The sequence below is a fragment of the Dipodomys merriami genome, unplaced genomic scaffold (genome assembly GCF_024711535.1).
Source record: "Dipodomys merriami isolate MVZ:Mamm:240054 unplaced genomic scaffold, mDipMer1.0.p SCAF_11, whole genome shotgun sequence".
Classification (NCBI taxonomy): domain Eukaryota; kingdom Metazoa; phylum Chordata; class Mammalia; order Rodentia; family Heteromyidae; genus Dipodomys; species Dipodomys merriami.
Genome location: NW_027202382.1, coordinates 46071962 through 46091153, shown reverse-complemented (window position 1 = coordinate 46091153; position 19192 = coordinate 46071962). Strand labels below are relative to the sequence as shown.

Here is a 19192-nt window from a genome sequence, read left to right as displayed (position 1 = left end):
ATGGAGACAGGTGGATGAATGGACAGACAGATAAATAGATGCATAAATAGATGGATGATGCATGCATGCATGCATGGACTGTTGGCTGACTAGATGAATGGAGAGATAGATGAATAGATGCATAATCAAGTGGATGAGTGGATGGACAAACGAATAAGTGGATATATGGACTGGATGGATGGAGATAGATGGATGGGAAGAGAGATAAATGGATGCATAGGTAGATGGGTGGATGGATAAATGGATGGATGGAAGGATGGACAGATGGATACATGGACTAGTGAATGAATGGACTGCTAGTTGGCTGGAGAGACAGATGAATGGATGCATAGGTAAGTGGATGGATGGAGAGGTGATGATGAATGGATACATGCACTGCTGAATGGGTGGATGATGCACGGAGAGAAAGATGAATGGATGCCTAAGGCTAGGATGATGGATGGATGCTGGCCTTTTGGACTGATAGATACGATGGCTGGATGAATGGATGGGTTCAGACACGGATGAATGGGTACATAGGTGAGTAGATGGATGGATGGATGGGTGGGGGGGACAGATGGATTGATGGGTTAGGATCTTGTGATGAGACCATAGTACTGTTAGAAATGCACGTGAGTCCCAGGCATGCCAATAACCCTCTCTATCTGCTTTACCCAGCTGAGACGTTGAGTGGACACAGTGTTCTGTTCCCCCCAGCAGCAGCACCCTGGCCTCTTTCCAGTGATCTGAAGGTTCCCATGGGTGGTACATGATATGAAATAAGATGGCGTGTAGAAGAGACACCACCTCGAGTGAAGTGTGGAGACTTTTGAGCCCCTAAGTTGAGCCGCTCAGTTTTCCACCACATGGAGTACATAGGAGCAATTTCCAGCGTGCCAGCAGGTCTTCTCTCAACGGACGGGGTGGTGGCACTAAGTACTCTATGGTCAGGAATGCAGGTTTTTGAGTCAGATAGAGCTGAGTTGCAATCTTGGCCCTAGCACTTGGCAGCTGAGCGATGATGATGGGCCTCAATTTCTCACCTTGGAAGTGAACTCCTCCTACCCATCACCGGGTCACTGCCGAGCGCCTGGTGTGGTCCCTAGCACCCAGAGCAGTACCCAAGCCCTGCATGGTTGTTGCCATTGTTACTACTAATACTGGCAGCCAGCCTCAACTTCAGCTTGTTCCTGAAAGCACCTCCGACTTCTGGCTTTGTGGTTTCCTTGGGCTGTCTTGTAGAAGGGAGAGCCAGCAATTAATTGTACAGGGTTCCAGAAGCAGTTAATACAGCCAGATGCCCATGGCCCATGCCTCTCATCCTAGCTACTCAGGAGGCTGAGATCTGAGGACTGCAGTTGAAAGTCAACCCAGGGAAGGAAAGCCTAGGAGACTGTGATTTCCAATGAACTACTCAGAAAATGCTAGAAGTGGTGTTGTGGCTCAAGTGGTAGAGCAGTAGCCTTGATCAAAAAGAAGCTTAGGGACAGTGCCCAGGTCCCTAGGACAGACAGACAGACACAGACAGACAGACACAGACACAGACAGACAGACACAGACACACACAGACACACACACACACAGACACACACACACACACAGACAGACAGACACACACACACACACACACACACACACACACACACACACACACACACACACACACACACACACACACACACACACACACACACACACACACACACACACACACACACACACCACCCAGAAGCAGGAAATACAAGCAAGAGACAAATGGAGCCTGATTTGGACTGAATGTGTCCAGCCCCCCCCCAAAAAAAACCCCAAAATCAACCATGTAAATCCCTCCCAGTGGCACTGATGTACTGATGTCCAGGCCTTCAGGAGGTAGTCAGGGTTCGATGAGGAGTAAGTGCCCTTAGAAAGGGAGACACTGGAGACTTCATTTCTCCCACCACAAGGATAGTGACCGGACAGCGGATGGTGAACCAGGAGGACAATCCCTCCGAACTCCACCACACCAGCAACTTGATTTTGAACTTCTGATTCCAGCACCACAAGAATATATGTCTGTTGCAGAAGCCATCTAGCCATCTAGTGGCTCAAGTACACCATCAGCACGTGTGTAGACGAGCACCTGTGCCCCAAAGTGCAGCTTTGGCTGCTCCAGGCCCGGTCAGGCTTTTGGATGGGAATCTGTTTTGTTTTGTTTTTTATCTGTGCAGGTATCAGGACTTAAATTCAGGACCTCTCATTCCTGCTTAGCTTTTTCTTTTTCTTTTTGTATGGAGCTTGAATTCAGAGCCCAGGTACTATCACTTAGCTTTTTCTGTTCAAGGCTGGTGCTCTACCACTCAAGCCACAATTCTACTTCTGGCTTTTCACTCGTTCACTGGAGATAAGAGTCTCATGAACTTTCCTGTCTGGGCTGGCTTTGAACCTGGACCCTCAGATCTCAGCCTCCTGAGTAGCTAGGATTATGGGTGTGAGCCACTGTGTCTCCATTTGACACCTGTCCTCAGAGGATCCTGGGTATGACCAGGTCTCCTCTCATCCACAGATCCTGCAGCTGACTGTCCTCTTGCCAGATTTGGGCCAAGCATTTTCTCCGCAAGGTTGTACGTGTTTGGCTGGTTACGCCTTATATGCCCATTTAGCAGATGTAGAGGCCGAGGCAGGCTGTCTGTGAAAGCCTGTGTGTGCAGACTCAGTCCCCCACCCCGCCCCCTCCCAGCTCTGTCTTTGTCTCTGTCTGCCTCCCACCTGCAACACCGCAAGGCTGTATGTGGAGCCAACGGCCTCCTCCTCTTTAGCCTTGAGGCCAAACTCCAATTTCAAAGATGCTGGAGAGTTTATCAGGGTCTAATGGTTTTCAGAGCCGTGGGAAGTGTGTGGTTTATTGTAAAGGCTTAAATCAGCCAGAACAGGGCTGGCCACAACCCTCTGGACACCCATCAAGCCCTCTCCACTGACTGCCCTTCCTTTCCCTCCCCTTCCACTGGTCCCTGACCTCGGCCACCTGCCAGCCAGGAGTTGGGGTTTGAGCTTTCTTTCTTTTGTTTTGCTTTCATTTCTTTTCCTTTCTTTCCCCTCTCCTCTCCCTTCTCCTCCCTTTTTTCCCCTCTCCCCTCCCTTCTCTTCCTTTCCTCTCCCCTCCCCACTTTCCTCTCCCATCCCCTCCCTTCTGCTCCCTCCCCTCCCCTCCCTCACTTGCTTTCCTCTTCCTTCTAACACAGAGATGTGCCAGCGGCCCAGGCCAGCGTCTGGGAAGGCTCAGGATGGATAGTGGGTGTCCTTGTCACAGCGGCCACCTGGGAGGCCCATCCTCACAGCCACTCTCTCCCTCGGTGCTTCTGGCTGAAGGTCTTTGATCCAACTACCCACATTTGCTTGTGTTGCTCTAGAACACCATTTCCTGGGACTTCTTTGAGCAGAGGAAAGGAATAGTCTAGCCACTTCTAGCATCTTCCTTCTTCCCCAGGGTTGTTCCCTGGTGTAGTGGGCCTTGCCACTCTCTCCCAGGGAAGCTGGTGATCCTGTCATGTTGTGATGCACTTCACCTGCTGTTCCACGAGTTTGTCCCGGGAAGCAGCACAGCGCTGGACGGTTTATCTCATGGGCCTACTGCTGGCTGCACTCACCATGGGGTCCCGGACGACAGAGGCTGACAAGTGGGAGCTGAGAGACCCCAGGGGGACTTCAACAAGGTCCTTGGAAGTTATGCATCAGGGAGCTGGCCTGATACTAAAGCAAGCGGTTCAGCTCCATTTTCTGGTAGGTTTTGCACACAACTACGTGACTATTTTCCTATGTGTGTGTGGGGGGGGGAGGACCTCGGGAGTTGGCGGGGGTAAAGGGTGGGCTGAACAGTGCCTGCCTGGCCAGCTCCAAGTGTCAGCCTGACCAGTGCCGCCGCAGACACTTCAAGACTTTTCCACTACTCCAGGAACTTGCCTCTCTCTTTCTCTCGGCCGCACCCCTGCACAACTCCTGCCTGCGTTTCCCATCCCCACACCTCCAGCTCTGGCTATTTGTGCCTTGTTAGCTCTGGAGCAGCAATGTCACCCCCTGAGCAGGCAGCCCCGAGGTGGTGGGTTACATAAAGCCAGCGAAGCCCCTGCTCCTGCGCGGGTGAGTCAGCGCGGGGCAACGGTGGGTTTATAATGGGGTACCTGTCCTTAGGGAGGGACACCAGCTCCGTTCTTCCTCCCATCGTCCCACCTCCCCCCCCCATTCTGTGTGTGACACATCCGTGCCAGCGCTCCCCGCCCTCTCCCAGGCAACCCTGCAGGATTTGAATTCCAATGCCAAAAAGACAGGGTTCTTAAAATACACCAGCAGCCCCTCCCCCCCCTGGAGGGCAGGTGATCTGGCATCTGTCCTTCCGCCCGCCCCCTGTGGGGCTGGAAAGCGTGACTCTGGGGTTGCAGAGGCCAGGCAGTGGGGTGGTCTGGGGTGTAACAGAGGGTTAACTTTCTAGCCAGCTATGATTTGTCAGAGAGTTCAAAGGTGGTGGAGAAAATCCTTTTTCTTAGATTCAGCAGCTTTCACTAATCAGCTGCTTCTCTGGGTGTCGCTGCTTGGCTGGCTGCTGATAGATTTTTTTTCCTCCTCCATCTCCAGCTCCTGTTAGGAAGCCAGGGGCCCAGGAGACCCGAGGCAGGGTTAGTCTTCCACAGAGAGAGGCGCGCTCAGAGCACACGAGCTTGTAAATCTAGCTGTTAGCCTAATAGCCTGGGCCATTATTCTAAAGCAGTAGAGCTAAAACCAAAAGCCAAGTGAAAATATAGTCAATTTGTTCATACTTTAGTGACTGAACGACTATGAAATGTCGGTGGGACCCGTGCTGCAGGGAGACCCAGCTGTGGGAAGGGCGGAGGGGGTGGTGCAGGGGGCACCGGCAGGTGCTTGGGCAAAGCCCCTTCCGCATGGATCACTGGACTGGCAATTCTAACTTGGACTTGGCCAAAAAATGATCCAGCCTCCAGAAGTCAGCAGGTCCAGCAATGTCTGCTTGACCCTCAGGCCTGACACAAACGACCACGAGAAACCAGGTGTGGCCTAAAGCACACCAGCATTCTGAGACAACAGGAAGAATTGTCTCAAAGAGGGTGGACCCCTGGGAAGAGACTGGGGAAGAGTGCCGACTCTGTCCTCTAAAGCCCTCCTCTTTCTTTTTAAGAGATAGAGTGAAAGGTGAAAGATTTATACGATCTGAAGAGAATGACATTGCCCCATTTGTCAGGAAATGGAAAGACTTGGAAAAAATTATATATATACATACATATATATATATATATATATATTTTTTTTTTTTTTTTTTTTTTTTTTTTTTGCTGGTTCTGGAGCTTGGGACTCAGGGCCTGGGTGCTGTCCTCCAGCCTCTTGTTGCTGAAGGCCAGCGTTCTACCACTTGAGCCACAGCGTCACTTCTAGCTTTTTCTGTGTATGTGGTACTGAGGAATCGAACCCAGGGCTTCATGCATGCTAGGCAAGCACTCTACCACTGAACCACCTTCCCAGCCCCTGGAAAAAATTATATTAAGTGAAGTAAGCCAGGCCCAAAGAAACATAGGTGCCATGGTTTCCCTTATTTGCAATAACTAGTATATATCTGAGTCAAGCAGAAAAGGTCAGATAAGTTGATGTTAGGGAATCAACCCCAAGATAAGTATTTAAATGTTTTTTTTCTTTCATGCAATTGTTTCTAACATATTTATAAGATGATTTCTATGTTGCTTTGTATGTCCCTCCCCCACAGTATAACCCCTGCTTTCACTGTATTTGATGTTGGTATAATTTGTGGAGGGGAAGAACAAAAACAAATCATTTAACTAGGGATACAGGTGGACCCATTGCAACAATGAGATGTACAAGTTGTTATGTCAAAAAACGAACTTTACAACTTTGGTGGGGGGGAGGAAGGGTGGGGTGAGGGGAGGTGGATGGAGTATGGGAAGGGATGGGAAGGGGAAACAAAGAGGAGGCAACAATGCTTGATAAGACATGTACTCGTTATCTTGCCCATGTAATTGTAATTCCTCTGTACAGTATAAAAAAAAAAGAGATAGAGTGTCAAACTCATGCTCCTCCTGAGTACTGGGATTACAGGCATGCACTTCCAGGCCAGGTTAAAATTTTTTGTGTATGTGTGTCAGTCGTGGGGTTTGAACGCTGGGCCTGGGTGCTGTCTGTCCCTCAGCTCTTCAGCTCAAGGCGAGCTCTCTACCACTGGAGCCACAGCGCCACTTCCAGTTCTGGTGGTTTATTGGAGATAAGAGTCTTATAGACTTTCCTGCTAGGGCTGGCTTTGAACCATGATCCTCAGATCTCAGCCTATTGAGTAGCTAGAATTACAGGTGTGAGCCACCCATGCTCAGCTTCCAGCTAAAATATTTGTAAAATAGCATGGCTGGTTTTTATAAAAGATATATGTACTTATTGCCACCGGAAAGCCTGTGAGAGAAAGGGAGAACACCCCGCTTCGCCCAGCACCACAGGATGTGGGGAGCCTCCAAACATCGGGAGTGTGACAGACACACCAAGGTAGACGGTGCTCTGGCCAGCCGGGATTGCACAGCCCAGGTTCTCCCGCAGCGATGTTCAGTGGAGTCCCTCACTACAGGCCCAAGTCCTGGCTTTCACTGGCCTCTGTGTCTTAGGGTGGGAAGACTGACCAGCGACCGTGTGACTTCAGAAAGGGCTCAGTAACAACAAAAGAGAGATCTGTATCCATAATCCATAATCACCCCTCTCCTCAGGTCCAGTGAGGCAGACAGTTGGTCTGGGGAGAGCACGTGAACAGGGCACGCCAGCCTACCCTGGGGTGATGGGAAATAGGGGTGTCACTATGGGCATGGTCCCCATATCCCAAACGTGGGGGTGCCAGCTAAGCTGAATGTCCCCTGACCATTTTAACAGCTCACCTAGGAATGGGCTTTTTCAAACCATCCCTCCATCGATGTGGCTGTGTGTGTGAGGGAGAGATACTTATGAATGAATGAGTGAGTGATGAATGAATGAATGATCGGCACCACCACCCACTTGACAGCTGCCATTTATTGGTGGCTTCTTGTGGGCCAGCTGCCTGCTGAGCATGCTCTCTTCAAACCCTCCTAAGCTGCCCTGCCGGGGAGGAAGTGAATCACAGGACAGGTAGGAAAGGGCAGATGCCAATCTGACCCCCCTCTGGCTGACCCTGGGGGTTCACTCCCAGGCGCAGGCAAGCCCCACCCCTGACCTGCAGCCCTCAGCACACACTGCCCACAACAGGACTACACTGGACACCTAGTCCACCTTCACAGCGGTGCCAGCCCCGCCTGGTGCCCATCTTGTCCACCTCAGGGGCAGGGGGAGGGGGCTGGGGTCCTACCCCGCCCGTCATGGTGACCCGGCCCACAGGGTGGCGGCTGCCCTGCCTGCGGCTTTTCGGTGTGAAAGGTGTTTAATTATTTCTGACAGAGTTCAGCGCCGACATCTGTTCGCGAGCGGGGAGAGTCCACTTAGCATATCCATCACTGTGACATGTGCAACTTTTTTTGGAAGCCTTGTTTTTTTTTTTTGTTTTGTTTTGTTTTTTTCTTCTCCATAATAGGGCCAGGGGCAGCACAAGACCCAGACAAAGCCCCTCCTGGGCCTTCGTGAGCTGAAGGGGAGCAGCTGCCCCACGTAGGCACTGGCTGAGCTTCTGAGCCCACCCCCTCCTTGGCCCCCATCTGTGGTGGGAAGTGCTTAGGCATTTGGGGAGCCAAGGGGTCAGGTCTGTGGCAGCCTATAAAATCTTGTGGTCGTTCTGGGCAGTGCTGGCCATTCATTCAAGCATTCATTCATTCCAGATGTTTAGTGGCCGCCTCCTCTGAGTTAAGCACCCTGGCAGGCCTGGTCCTTGCGGGTTCACACTTTGCTGGGGACACCGGGAAGTATCCCTGATTGATGGGTTCATCGCAGAATGGCTAAGCGCATGACAGGGAGAAAGGAGCCCTTTGGGGCTGAGGGGGGAGGGCTCCGTGGAGGGAAGGAGCTGTAGGAGACCCTGGGGTTTGGAGCCCCCAACTCCCCCTGGATCTGCTTCCTATAGGGGGTGTTCCTTCTGCTCTCCTAGCCAGGGCCCCCGGTGTGCCAGCCCTTGGCCCGCAGCAGGGCCTCTGCAAACTTCTCCTGCTTGGCATTCCTTCCTGACATCCCATAATGGCAGTGCCTGGGACCCAGGGTCCCCACTGGAGCCAGGCTGGGCGGTACCCTTGCAGGAGTACTGACCACAGATGGGGATCCAGGGAGAAGACTGTGGGCTGCTGAGGGCTGGAGAGGACCAGGGTGGGCAGACAGGCTGATGTGTTTTAAAAGGCAGAATGGTTGGGCGCCAGTGGCTCATGCCTGTAATCCTAGCTACTCAGGAGGCTGGTTCAAAGCCAGTCCAGGCAGACAAATTCAAGACATTCAAGAGACTCTTATCTACAAATAACCACTAAAAAGCCAGAAATGGAGCTATGGTTCAAGTAGTAAAGCTCCAGCCTTGAGATAAAAGCGAAAGGACAGCACCCAAGCCCTGAGTTCAATCCCCAGGCTTACACGCAGGCACGGATGCACACACGTGTGCGTGTGAGCACACACACACACACACACACACACACACACACACACACACAGAGGCAGGAGGTTGAGCGAGCCAGAGAAATGGGAGGGAGGAGGGAGGAGGTGAGGTGCTATGAAGTGACAGCATGGCGGTGACCCCACGGCCTCGGGAACGCGCTCACTCATGTTCTTTCCGTGACATTTGCTGTGATCGCAGAGGCAGCCGGGCTGACGGGCGGCAGGGCACATGGTCACTGACATATGCTGAGAGGCCACTTGGGCAGGAGGACATAGAGGCCACCCATGGGGGGCGGGAGGCGGGTTTCCAGCCAAGCTTGTTCAAGTGCATTAGGCTCAGGAAGGCAGTAGCCCCTTCAGTGTCTACAGTGTATTTCAATGCACACGACACAGCAGCCAGGCTGTCTTGTCTGTCTGTCTGTCTGTCTCTCTGTCTACCTCATGCAGCTGGCTTCCTGGGACCAGGCAAGTCCCTCGTGGCCTGCTACAGCGGCTCCTTCTCCCCGATTTGGGCACAGGCGGCCCCCTTCATTCTGGCGATGCTGGCTGCCTCCCACACTGCCTTCTCCCTGCTGAAAGTTGCTGACCTGCCCTGGGTGCTGCCGGAGGAACACAGGCTCAGCTCCCATGCCAGAGCACGGCCCGGTCCCGGGGCCTTGTCTGTCACTGTGGTTGTATGCTATGCACATACACCAGTCACCCACAGACATTTGCTCCTCTTTCCCTAGGCCAGCACCACAAGGTGGGCACAGGGCTGTCTCCATCCCTGAGTCCAGAGCCTGCAGGTGATTGATTGCATCTGTAATCCTGCATGTGATTGCGTCTGTAATCCTGTCCTTGCAGAAGGGAGATTGGATCCAGACAGCCTCTGCCCTGGGTGGACTGTTACCCAGCTCTGAGGTGAGGTGGCTAGGATCAGCCAGTGGCCCTGCCAGTGCCCACTACTGGCCCTGTTTCCTCCTGTGCCCAATAGGCGGGTGCTACAGCTGTGTATAAGAAGAGTCTGAGTGAAGAGGGCTCCGTGCCTGGCACCTAGGAAGCTCCCAGAAAGTGTCAGCCATGATCACTGCCACCATTGTCTCTTTCACCCAATGGCTACAGGCCTGGAGGACCAGCGGAACTTCCGGTGCAGGACGGCGACCGCGAAGGAGACACTGACCTTCTGGAAGTGAGGCATGTGCCAGAGGCTGTCCAGCTTCACGGGGGGCTTGTACTTGCGCAGATGGCTGCTCCGGGTGTCGTACAGCTTCCCCAGGACCACCTGCGGGCGATCACATAGGTGAGAGCCCTGGCAATGAAGGGGGGACCGCGGGGCCTCCTCCCTCCTGCTCCGGCTCGTTCTCGGAGGATGTTTAACAACGGTCTTCCCCTCATCCCGCCCCAGGAGGCTGCTTGTGGGCTGGGGGGTGAGGTGGGGATAGGGGTGCATAGGATTCCCTGGGCATGAGATCCTGGTTTTCAGTGTGGCCCTAGGATACTTGGGGACCCTGCTTGGGGTCAAGCAGCAGCTCCCAGAGTTGGGAAGAAGTCCTGTCATCCTTGAACTTCTCCTCAGAGACCAACAGAACTGAGATTCACAGGGTCTCCACCATGTTTGAGTGATGAAAATGTGGGGTTTGGGTTCCTCCCACAGCTGGCCCAGGGAGGAGGCCCACCCAGGCACAGAGACGCGTGAGGTCTCTTCAGGGGGCTCACCCTACCTCGTATGCTCCGTGCCCACTAACAGCTCTCTACAAGGCCGTAATGCAAGTCCTACAGCTCCTGGGGTCCGCTGAGGACTGAGCTGTGGCCCTCAGATTCAGAGGGAGCAGCCTCTGCTCTCATGAGAGGATGGTGTGGTGAGGAGGCGGACAGGGTTCATTCAGGATCACTGAGGCCCCTAGAACCTGACCCCAAATGACCTTCAGAGCTAGCTGGAACAGATGTCTCAACGGCTGTGAAGCCTGAGGTGTGACAGCAGGCCGGCTGACTGAGCATACGCGCAGGACTGCCGTCCACGGCTAAACCAACCAAAATGAGCACAAGTTCCTCCTGGTCCGGTGAGCCAGATAAACACATCACGTCAGCAAGCTCTTTACTGATTTGTTCATCAGTTCCATCACCACCACCACCACCACCATCATCATCATCATCATCATCATCACCATCAACTCAGGGCCCGTGCTCTCACGAAGCCCCCTCCCCCTCCCCGCTCAAGGCTGGCACTCTACCACTTGAGCCATACCTCCACTTCCGGCTTTAACATTTTAATTATATTTTAAATTATCTTTAAGTAGTTGTACAAAGGAGTTACCACTCAACAAATCAGTTTATGAAGACCATGCATCTTGATCCATGTCACCCCTTCCATTGTTCTCCCCCAACGCGCCCCCCAAGCCCCACTCTTCCCCTCCATTTCCGTAATTTCATAGGATAGGCATTGAGTTTTATGACTGCATTCTCTCCCTCTTCCTTCTGGCTCTTTGCTGGTTAATTGAAAATAAGAGTCTCATGGATTTGTCTGCCTGGCTGGCTTCTAAGCAGGATTCTCAGTTCTCGCCTCCTGAGTAGCTAGGATTAGAGTGTGAGCCACTATTGACTGTGCATGGGAATAATTTACAAGCCCTCTCAAACAGTATGGAAACTACCAAAGTAGAGAAACCTTTTAGCCCACAGCTGGCCAGCGGGTCTTTAGACTCGAGAGCCAGTCACATGTCCATTCCCCCTGCTGGGAAAGGGCTCCAGGCTTTTTTTTTTTTGTTGGTTGTGGGGCTAGAACTCTGGGCCTGGGCATTGTCTCCCAGCTCTTCAGCTCAAGGCAAGCGTTCTACCACTTGAGCCACAGCACCACTTCTGGTTTTCTGATGGTTTATGGAGATAAGAGTCTCATGGACTTTTCTGCCCAGGCTGGCTTTGAACTGTGATCCACAGATCTCAGCCTCCTGAGTAGCTAGGATTATAGGCGTGAACCACTGGTGCCTGGCTGGGCTCCAGGCTTTGAGCAGAGTGGCCTTTGAACGGTGGTGATCATAGGAACTTCATTTGGGGTCACTGCGTCTAAAATCCGGGGTACCCTGGCAGCAGTGTACAGACCTACAGTAGTGACACGTTACCCCTAGGACCGGGGCAGTCCAGCCTACAAACTGACCATCTTCATAGGCCAGACACAGTAATACCTGATGGGTTCCTAGCTAGACACAAGACACCACAGCTGCTAGACACAAGTGTGGAGTGTGGTGCCAGCCAGCTCGCATCTCCCCTCCGCAGCCGCCGGCCCTGGGGCTAGGGCAGTTACCTTCTGCTTCTTCTCCAGCTTGATGGCTGCCTGCGTGGCCTTCTGCTCCTGCACCCACAGCTGCTGGTAGCGATGCTGAAGCAGATCAAAGAAGGGAGTCGACGGCCTGGGGGAGGCAAGGCCAGGCAGGGTTAGAGGCCGAGAAAGGAAGGTCAGGCCTCCTCCCCGCAGCCTCCATGTCTAGAGCTCACCCCAAGATTGTGCCAGGCTCTGGCCAGCACCCAAAATCTTGACAGAGGCAGGGCACGTGCATGAGTGGTTCAGCAAACACGTGCCTACGAGCAGAGCAGCAGAGAGGGCCAAAGCCCCTCTGACACACCTTCCGGGAGGTTGGAACCCGGGGCCGCATGCCAAAGCCCCCCTGAAACACCTTCCGGGAGGTTGGAACCTGGGGCCTCATGCCAAAGCCCCCCTGACACACCTTCCAGGAGGTTGGAACCCGGGGCCGCATGCTTTCTAGGCATGTGGGCTGCCCCTTGAAGCACGTCCCATCGCTTTCATCGCTTAACTTACTTTGGAGAGGGGATCTCATGTTTTTTTCTTTTGGTTTTGTTTTGTTTGCATCTGCCAGGCAAGTGCTCTTCAGGAGCTCAATCCCTAACCCCATCATGCTTTTTTGGTCCAAGGTGGGCCTCAGACCTGGATCCTACCACCTCTGCTTCCTGCCTAGCTGGGATTATAGGCAGTCACCATTCAGCCTGACTTTTCATTGGGCCTATACACCAGTTTTTTTAAATCTTTGAAGTGACGGCCATCAGTTGAAAGTTGTGATATCTTACATTTAGAAAAATGTGAGATTTTCAAGCTGGGTGCTGGTGACTCACACCTGTCATTTTAGCTACTCAGGAAGCTGAGATCTGAGGATCATGGCTTAAAACCAGCCTGGGCAGGAAAGCTCTTGAGACTTACATCTCCAATTAACCACCAAGAAGTCAAAAGTGGAGCTGAGGCTCAAGTGGTATGGCACTAGCCTTAAACAAAAAGCTCAGGGCCAGGGGCTGGGAAGGTGGCTCAGTGGTAGAGCGCATGTCTTGCATGCCAGAGGCCCTGGGTTCGATTCCTCAGCACCACATAAGCAAAAAGAAAAAGCCAGAAGTGGTGCTCTGGCTCAAGTGGTAGAGCGCTAACCTTGAGCTGAAGAGCTGAGGGACAGCGCCCAGGCCTAGAGTTCAGGCCCCATGACCGGACCCGAAAAAAAAAAAAAAAAGCTCAGGGCCAGCACCCAGGCCCTTAGCTCAGCCCAAAGCCCCAGGACCAGCACACACACACACACACACACACACACACACACACACACACACACACACACACAAAGGTCTTCGTGTCTTGAAACATTCCAGTTCTGATTTTTGTGGGTCTCATGCCAGTTGGCAATAATTGGTTAGCCATGAGCCTGGGCTGACCCGGCAGTCCTCACGCATGGTCTGGAGGAACTTGAGTTATCGGAGCAGAGGCTCCGTGGCTGTGAAATGCCCAGGTCCCTCCCTGAACAGCCAGCAGTGCATCTATAAACACTGGTTCTTTGTTTTCTGGCTCCTTTACCCCTGTGGCGACTTTTATTACTTAATTATTACAAACCCCATGCCCCTGAGCAGCCTAATTTATAGCTGTGCTTTCTAATGACACTACGAGTGTGCGTAATCTCAAAATATCTACCCCAAGAGGCCGGTCCCAGGGAAGGGCTCTCCTCGCAGCAGCCTCTGCTATATCCATCACCAGAACCAGCCCTTGCAGTCCTGCAGCCTGGATGACCGCCTCTGGCCAGAGGCTCTTATTATTGGGAGAGAGAGGCAGGTGGGGCTGGAGCCTGGCACAGCTGCCAAGCTCTGCTCAGGTCTAAGGCACTGGCTGGTCTTACTTCTGCTCTGGCTTGTTAACTTGGATAAACAGGAGTGGAGGCTAGAGAGAGAGGCTGGGACATGAATCAGATTCCATCACTCCTTCCCTTTCTCAGACCAAGTCCAGGAGCACCCAGCCACCTCTCCAAGACATCTGGCCCATCCTCATGTCCTTCCTGGCCTTCCAGGCCCTGTACCTTGCCTGGGGTCCTCTCCTGCCCAACTAGCACACACTCACTTCCCCTCTGCCTTGCAGTGGGTCCTGAATCATGGAGGCCTTAGATCATACAAACCCTATATATAGCTATGGAATACTCCTCAGCCATAAAAAGCAACTATTAATACATGACACAGATCATAGGGGTCTTTGGGTTTTGTTTTTGTCAGTCATAGGGCTTGAACTCTGGGCCTGGATGCTGTCCCTCAGCTCAAGGCTAGCATTCTGCCACTTGAGCCGCACCACTTCTGTTTTTTTTTGCACCACTTCTGGTTTTCTGGTGGTTTATTGGAGATAAGAGTTTCATGGAGGGGCTGGGAAGGTGGCTCAGTGGTAGAACACTTGCCTTGCATGCATGAGGCCCTGGGTTCGATACCTCAGCACCACATAAGCAGAAAAAAAAAAAGCTGGAAGTGGCGCTGTGGCTCAAGCAGTAGAGCGCTAGCCTTGAGCTGAAGAGCTGAGGTGTGGGGAAATCTGTGGGGAACACAAGTAGCAAAGATGACCCTGAGAGGAAGTTGAGTGGGCAGAGCTGATTTGTTTAGGTTCAGTGTGTAAACAACTCATGGAAGGTTGGGTGCATGATAAGGTATGGCCTTTCAGTGATTGGTTGATCCCATTTCCTCTCCTCCCACGCAGTCTTTTGCTTTAAAAAGGGAATGCTCCCTGTTAATAAATGAGTTCCTGCTTGACTTGACTCCCGGCTGCGTCTGATTGTCTCCTGGGCTAAGGGAGGCTGGGGAATGGGCAAGCGGCCGCACTTACCCCTCCTCGGACCCCGTCCGTCCAAAGACGGATGAAGACCCAACACTGAGGGACAGCACCCAGGCCCAGAGTTCAGGCCCATGACCGGACCCCAAAAAAAACCAAACAAAGAGTCTCATGGACTTTCCTGCTTGGGCTGGCTTTGAACTATGATCCTTAGTCCTCAGCTTCCTGAGTAGCTAGGATTACAGGTGTGAGCCACCAGCACCCGGCATCTCTACTTTTTTTTTTTGTCGGTTGTGGGGCTTGAACTCTGGGCCTGAGCACTGTCCCTGTGCTCTTCAGCTCAAGGCGAGTGCTCTACCGCTTGAGCCACAGTGCTACTTCCAGTTTTCTGGTGGTTTATTGGAGATAAGAATCTCATGGACTTTCCTGCCTGGGCTGGCTTTAAACCATGATCCTCAGTTCTCAGCTTCCTGAGTAGCTAGGATTACAGGCGTGAGCCACTGGCGCCTGGCTTCTCTAGGTTTTTATGCTGAGTGAAAAAGGCTGTTTGATTTCATGTATATATCATTCTTGAAACTTTCCAGGAAGTAGGGAATGGTGTGAAGGAAGGCTGGTACAGGGTGATCTCTGTGGTGATGGAACAATTTCTTGATTATCTTACACACTTACATGTGTAATAAAGTTGCACAGAACTAGGTTGGGTGAGGTTACTCATGCCTGTAATCTCAGTGACCTGGGAGAAGAAGTGGAAGATCCAGGACTGAGACTGGTTCTGGGCAAAACACGGAAACTGTATCCAAAAATACCTAAGGCAGAAAAGGACTGGAAATGGGGTTTAAGTGGTAGAGACAGTGTGCTTACCAAAGTACAAGGCCTTGAGTTCAAACTCCAGTACTGCCTCGAGATATTATGTAAAATATTATTTGCCAATAAATTTGAAATCTAAACAAAGTCTAAAAGAGCAAAGCTGGCTAAAGTATACATAGTTTATTTGTTTGTTTTTGTCGGTCCTGGGTCTTGAACTCTGGGCCTGGGCGCTGTCCCTCAGCTCTTCAGCTCAAGGTGAGCACTCTACCACTTGAACCACAGCACCACTTCCGGTTTTCTGGTGGCTTATTGGAGATAAGAGTCTCTTGGACTTTCCTGCCCTGGCTGGCTTTGAACCGTGATCCTCAGATCTCAACCTCCTGAGTAGCTAGGATTACAGGCGTGAGCTACCAGCGCCTGGCTTTACATATATATATATATATATATATATATATATATATATAATTTAATATAGCTGAGGGAATCAGGCCTGGGCACTCACACATGAGTTCTCCCAACTGTGATATAGAAAACATTCAAGAACATTCTAAAACTTTTAAAACAATGTCTCCACCCCCCCCCCCTTGTCTTTTTGCTGTCTGGGGCTTGAGCCCTCACTTGTTGCTTTCACTCAAGGTGGGTGCTCTACTATTGGAACCACAGCTCCACTTCGGCTTTTTTGGTGGTTAGAGATCAGAGTCTCACGGTCTTTCCTGCCCAGGCTGGCTTTGAACCTCAGTCCTCAGGTCTCAGCCTCCTGAATCACTAGGATTACAGATGTAAGCAGCCAGGACCTGCTTACAAATCAGGTTTTAATTACAAACAGAAATAAAGAGGGTTCACACTGAGTTATACTCAAAGAGCAATGAAAGAAACAATAGAAAACATCACGGAATCCCATGCGCTTTGTGCCAACCCACAGAGACACACCTTGGCTGGGAGAAGGCACAGAAATGGGGCTGGGGGTGGGTACAGCTCATTCTCAACCCCTCCCACTGAGCAGCCAGCATGGAGTGACAAACACAAATGTGTTTCCCAATGAAGCTGGAAGTTTCCATAATTCTCCTAGCCTGGACGTATTAACCAGTGCAATGGCGTGACAAATGCCCAGGAAAACAACTTAAAAGAAGGAAAAGGCCAGCCGGGCACTGGTGGCTCACACCTGTAATCCTAGCTACTCGGGAGGCTGAGTTCTGAGGATCACTGTGGGTTTCTCCCTGTTCACCTGATAGCAGCCAGGAAGGAGGGAGGGAGAGAGAGAGACAAAGACAGAGAGAGAGAGAGAGAACAGAGGTGACTGAGTCTCTGTCCTTCCAATCTCTGCCTCCCAGATAGCTGGGATTACAGATGGAAACTACAGTGCTTGGCAGGAAAAGGCAGGAAGCATCTTTAGGACTCACTCTTCTTATTTTCTTCCATATTTATCTTTTGCTGCTATGTTCAGTTTTGGTTTTGGTTTTGTCAATTATGGGGCTTAAACTCTGGCCTGTGCACTGTCCCTCAGCTCTTCAGCTCAAGGCCAACATGTTGACCACAGCTGGCTTTGAACCACGATCCTCAGATCTCAGCCTCCTGAGTAGCTAGGATTACAGGTATGAGCCATCGGCACCCAGCGCAGTTTTTTTCTTTTTTTTTTTTGGGGGGGGGTGTCTGATTGTGAGGCCTGAACTCTGGGCCTGGGCGCTGTCCCTCAGCTCTTAGCTCAAGGCTAGCGCTCTACCTCTTGAGCCACAGTGCCACTTCTGGCTTTTTTTTCTTTTTTGCTTATGTGATGCTGAGGAATTGAACCCAGGGCCTCAGGCATGCAAGGCAAGCACTCTACCACTGAGCCACCTTCCCAGCCCTCAGTTTTTTTTTGTTTTTGTTTGTTTTTGTACTGATACTGGGGCTTGAACATAGGGTCTGGCCACTGTCCCTTAACTTTTTCACTCAAGACTGACATTCTACCACTAGAACCACTGCTCCACTTCCAGATTTTTAGTGATTAGTTGGAGATAAGAGTCTCATGGGCTTTTCTGCCTGGGCTGGTCTTCGAGCTGAGATCCTCAGTCCTCAGCCTCGTGAGTAACTAGGTATTTTCCCTTTAAAAATCGACTTAATTCAAGCCAGGAGATAGTGGCTCATGGCTGTAAACCTAGCTACTCAGGAGCCTGAGAGCTGAGGATTGAGTTTCAAAGCCAGCCTGGGTAGGAAAGTCCATGAGGCTCTTATCTCCAATCAACCACCAAAAAGCCAGAAACAGAGTTGTGGCTCAAGTGGTAAGGCATTAGCTGAGAGCACAAAAGCTCAGGGACCGTGCCCAGGCCCAAGTTCAAGCCCCAGCACCTGTGCGCGCATGCACACACACATACACACGCAAAAGTCAATGAAGTTCTTCATTGTAAAGAAAAGCACCACTATCCCCCATAAAGGTTTGCCGTGGGCTGAGGCCCCTGTGGTAACAATTATAGTTTTCTCTGAACCTCACTTTTGAGGAGGTGGAGGAGTTCACAGAGAAGAGCTTAATTATTCATCCTCACTAAGTGAACATAGAAAAGGGAAGCAGAGGCCCAGATTGGTCAAAGAGCTTTCCCAGGGTCACCTGGCCACATCCACAGCAAAGCCCAGACTCCCAGCCCTCGGGCTACGGCGTCTCCAGTGCAGAGAATCCAGCTCTCCACACACAAAGGGCAGGCAGCTTAGGCTGACAAGGCTGTGCAGCTGGCCAGCGCAGACAGAGGCCAAATGCAGGGGCCTGGCGATCCTCAGACTTTCCCAGCAACCGTCCTCTCACCAGACCCTGCAGCATCCCTGTCCCTGCCTTCCCATGGCTCAAGCTGCTCAAGCCACTGAGGCTTTGGGGAAATGCATGGTGATTGATTTCTATCTGATCCCTGGGCTTCTCGCTGCCAGGGTCTGGGGGGGACGTCTGGGGGGGGGGTCAGGGGGGTGGTTAGCATGGGCCTTTGCAAAGCCTCAGGCCCAGCTGCCTCCCGGCGCTTCCAGTGCTGCAGGCTTCTCTGGGGGGCCCACATGCTAGGCAAGATCAAGAGTGCCTGCCACAGTGTCCCCTTTCCCATCTGGCTCTGGGAAGTTTGGCCCTGATGGTACCTGTGTCTCAGCTTCCTGAGTAGCTAGGTTCACAGGCGTGAGCCACTGGTGTGGATGGCCTGTGGTTTCATGGCTGGGGGTGACCACTGGCCTGTCTGCTTGTCCTGCTTTGTGCTCAGGAGTGGTGGAAAGGCGTGAACGGTGCGAATGTGCTGCTTGGACTGGCTGGAAGACTTTCCTATGTAGGAAAGTTTCTGAGGTGCTGATTCTCGGCAGGGACCATCGGGGGTCTCAAGCTGTGGGGTTTCTGTCTGCCGATTCTGCTGGTCTAAAGCCAGCCCTGGGGCTGGGAAGGTGGCTCAGTGGTAGAGCGCTTGTCTTGCATGCTCAAGGCCCTGGGTTCGATTCCTCGGCACCACATAAGCAAAAAGAAAAAAGCCGGAAGTGGCGCTGTGGCTCAAGTGGTAGAGCGCTAGTCTTGAGCTGAAGAGCTGAGGGACAGCGCCCAAGCCCAGAGTTCAGGTCCCATGACCGGAAAAAAATAAAATAAAATAAAGCCAGCCCTGGGCTAGCCTGGGCACTCCCTCTGGCAAGGTGGCCATCTCCACACTGCTGCAGCTGCCCTGTTAAGAGCCTGACAAATCACCTGTTACCCAACCCTCTGAAAAGCTCCCGTTCACAGCCACGCCTCGTCACTAAGTCTAAGAGAGCAGAAAATAGGGAGTAAAATAAAAATCAGCTCCTACTCTGGAGGGATGTTGGAGA

General features: G+C 52.0%; 1 protein-coding gene across 1 annotated transcript in view; it reads right to left on the bottom strand.

The window, feature by feature from the left end:
• Positions 1-19192, bottom strand: part of Cfap77 (cilia and flagella associated protein 77) — a 120792-nt gene that overhangs the window by 14868 nt on the left and 86732 nt on the right. Inside the window, exons 4-5 of the mRNA XM_070006636.1 lie at positions 11825-11930; positions 9710-9811 (exon numbers count right to left, since the gene is read on the bottom strand). Of these exons, the coding sequence (XP_069862737.1) occupies positions 9710-9811; positions 11825-11930 (208 nt within the window). The remainder of the gene's footprint in view (positions 1-9709; positions 9812-11824; positions 11931-19192) is intronic.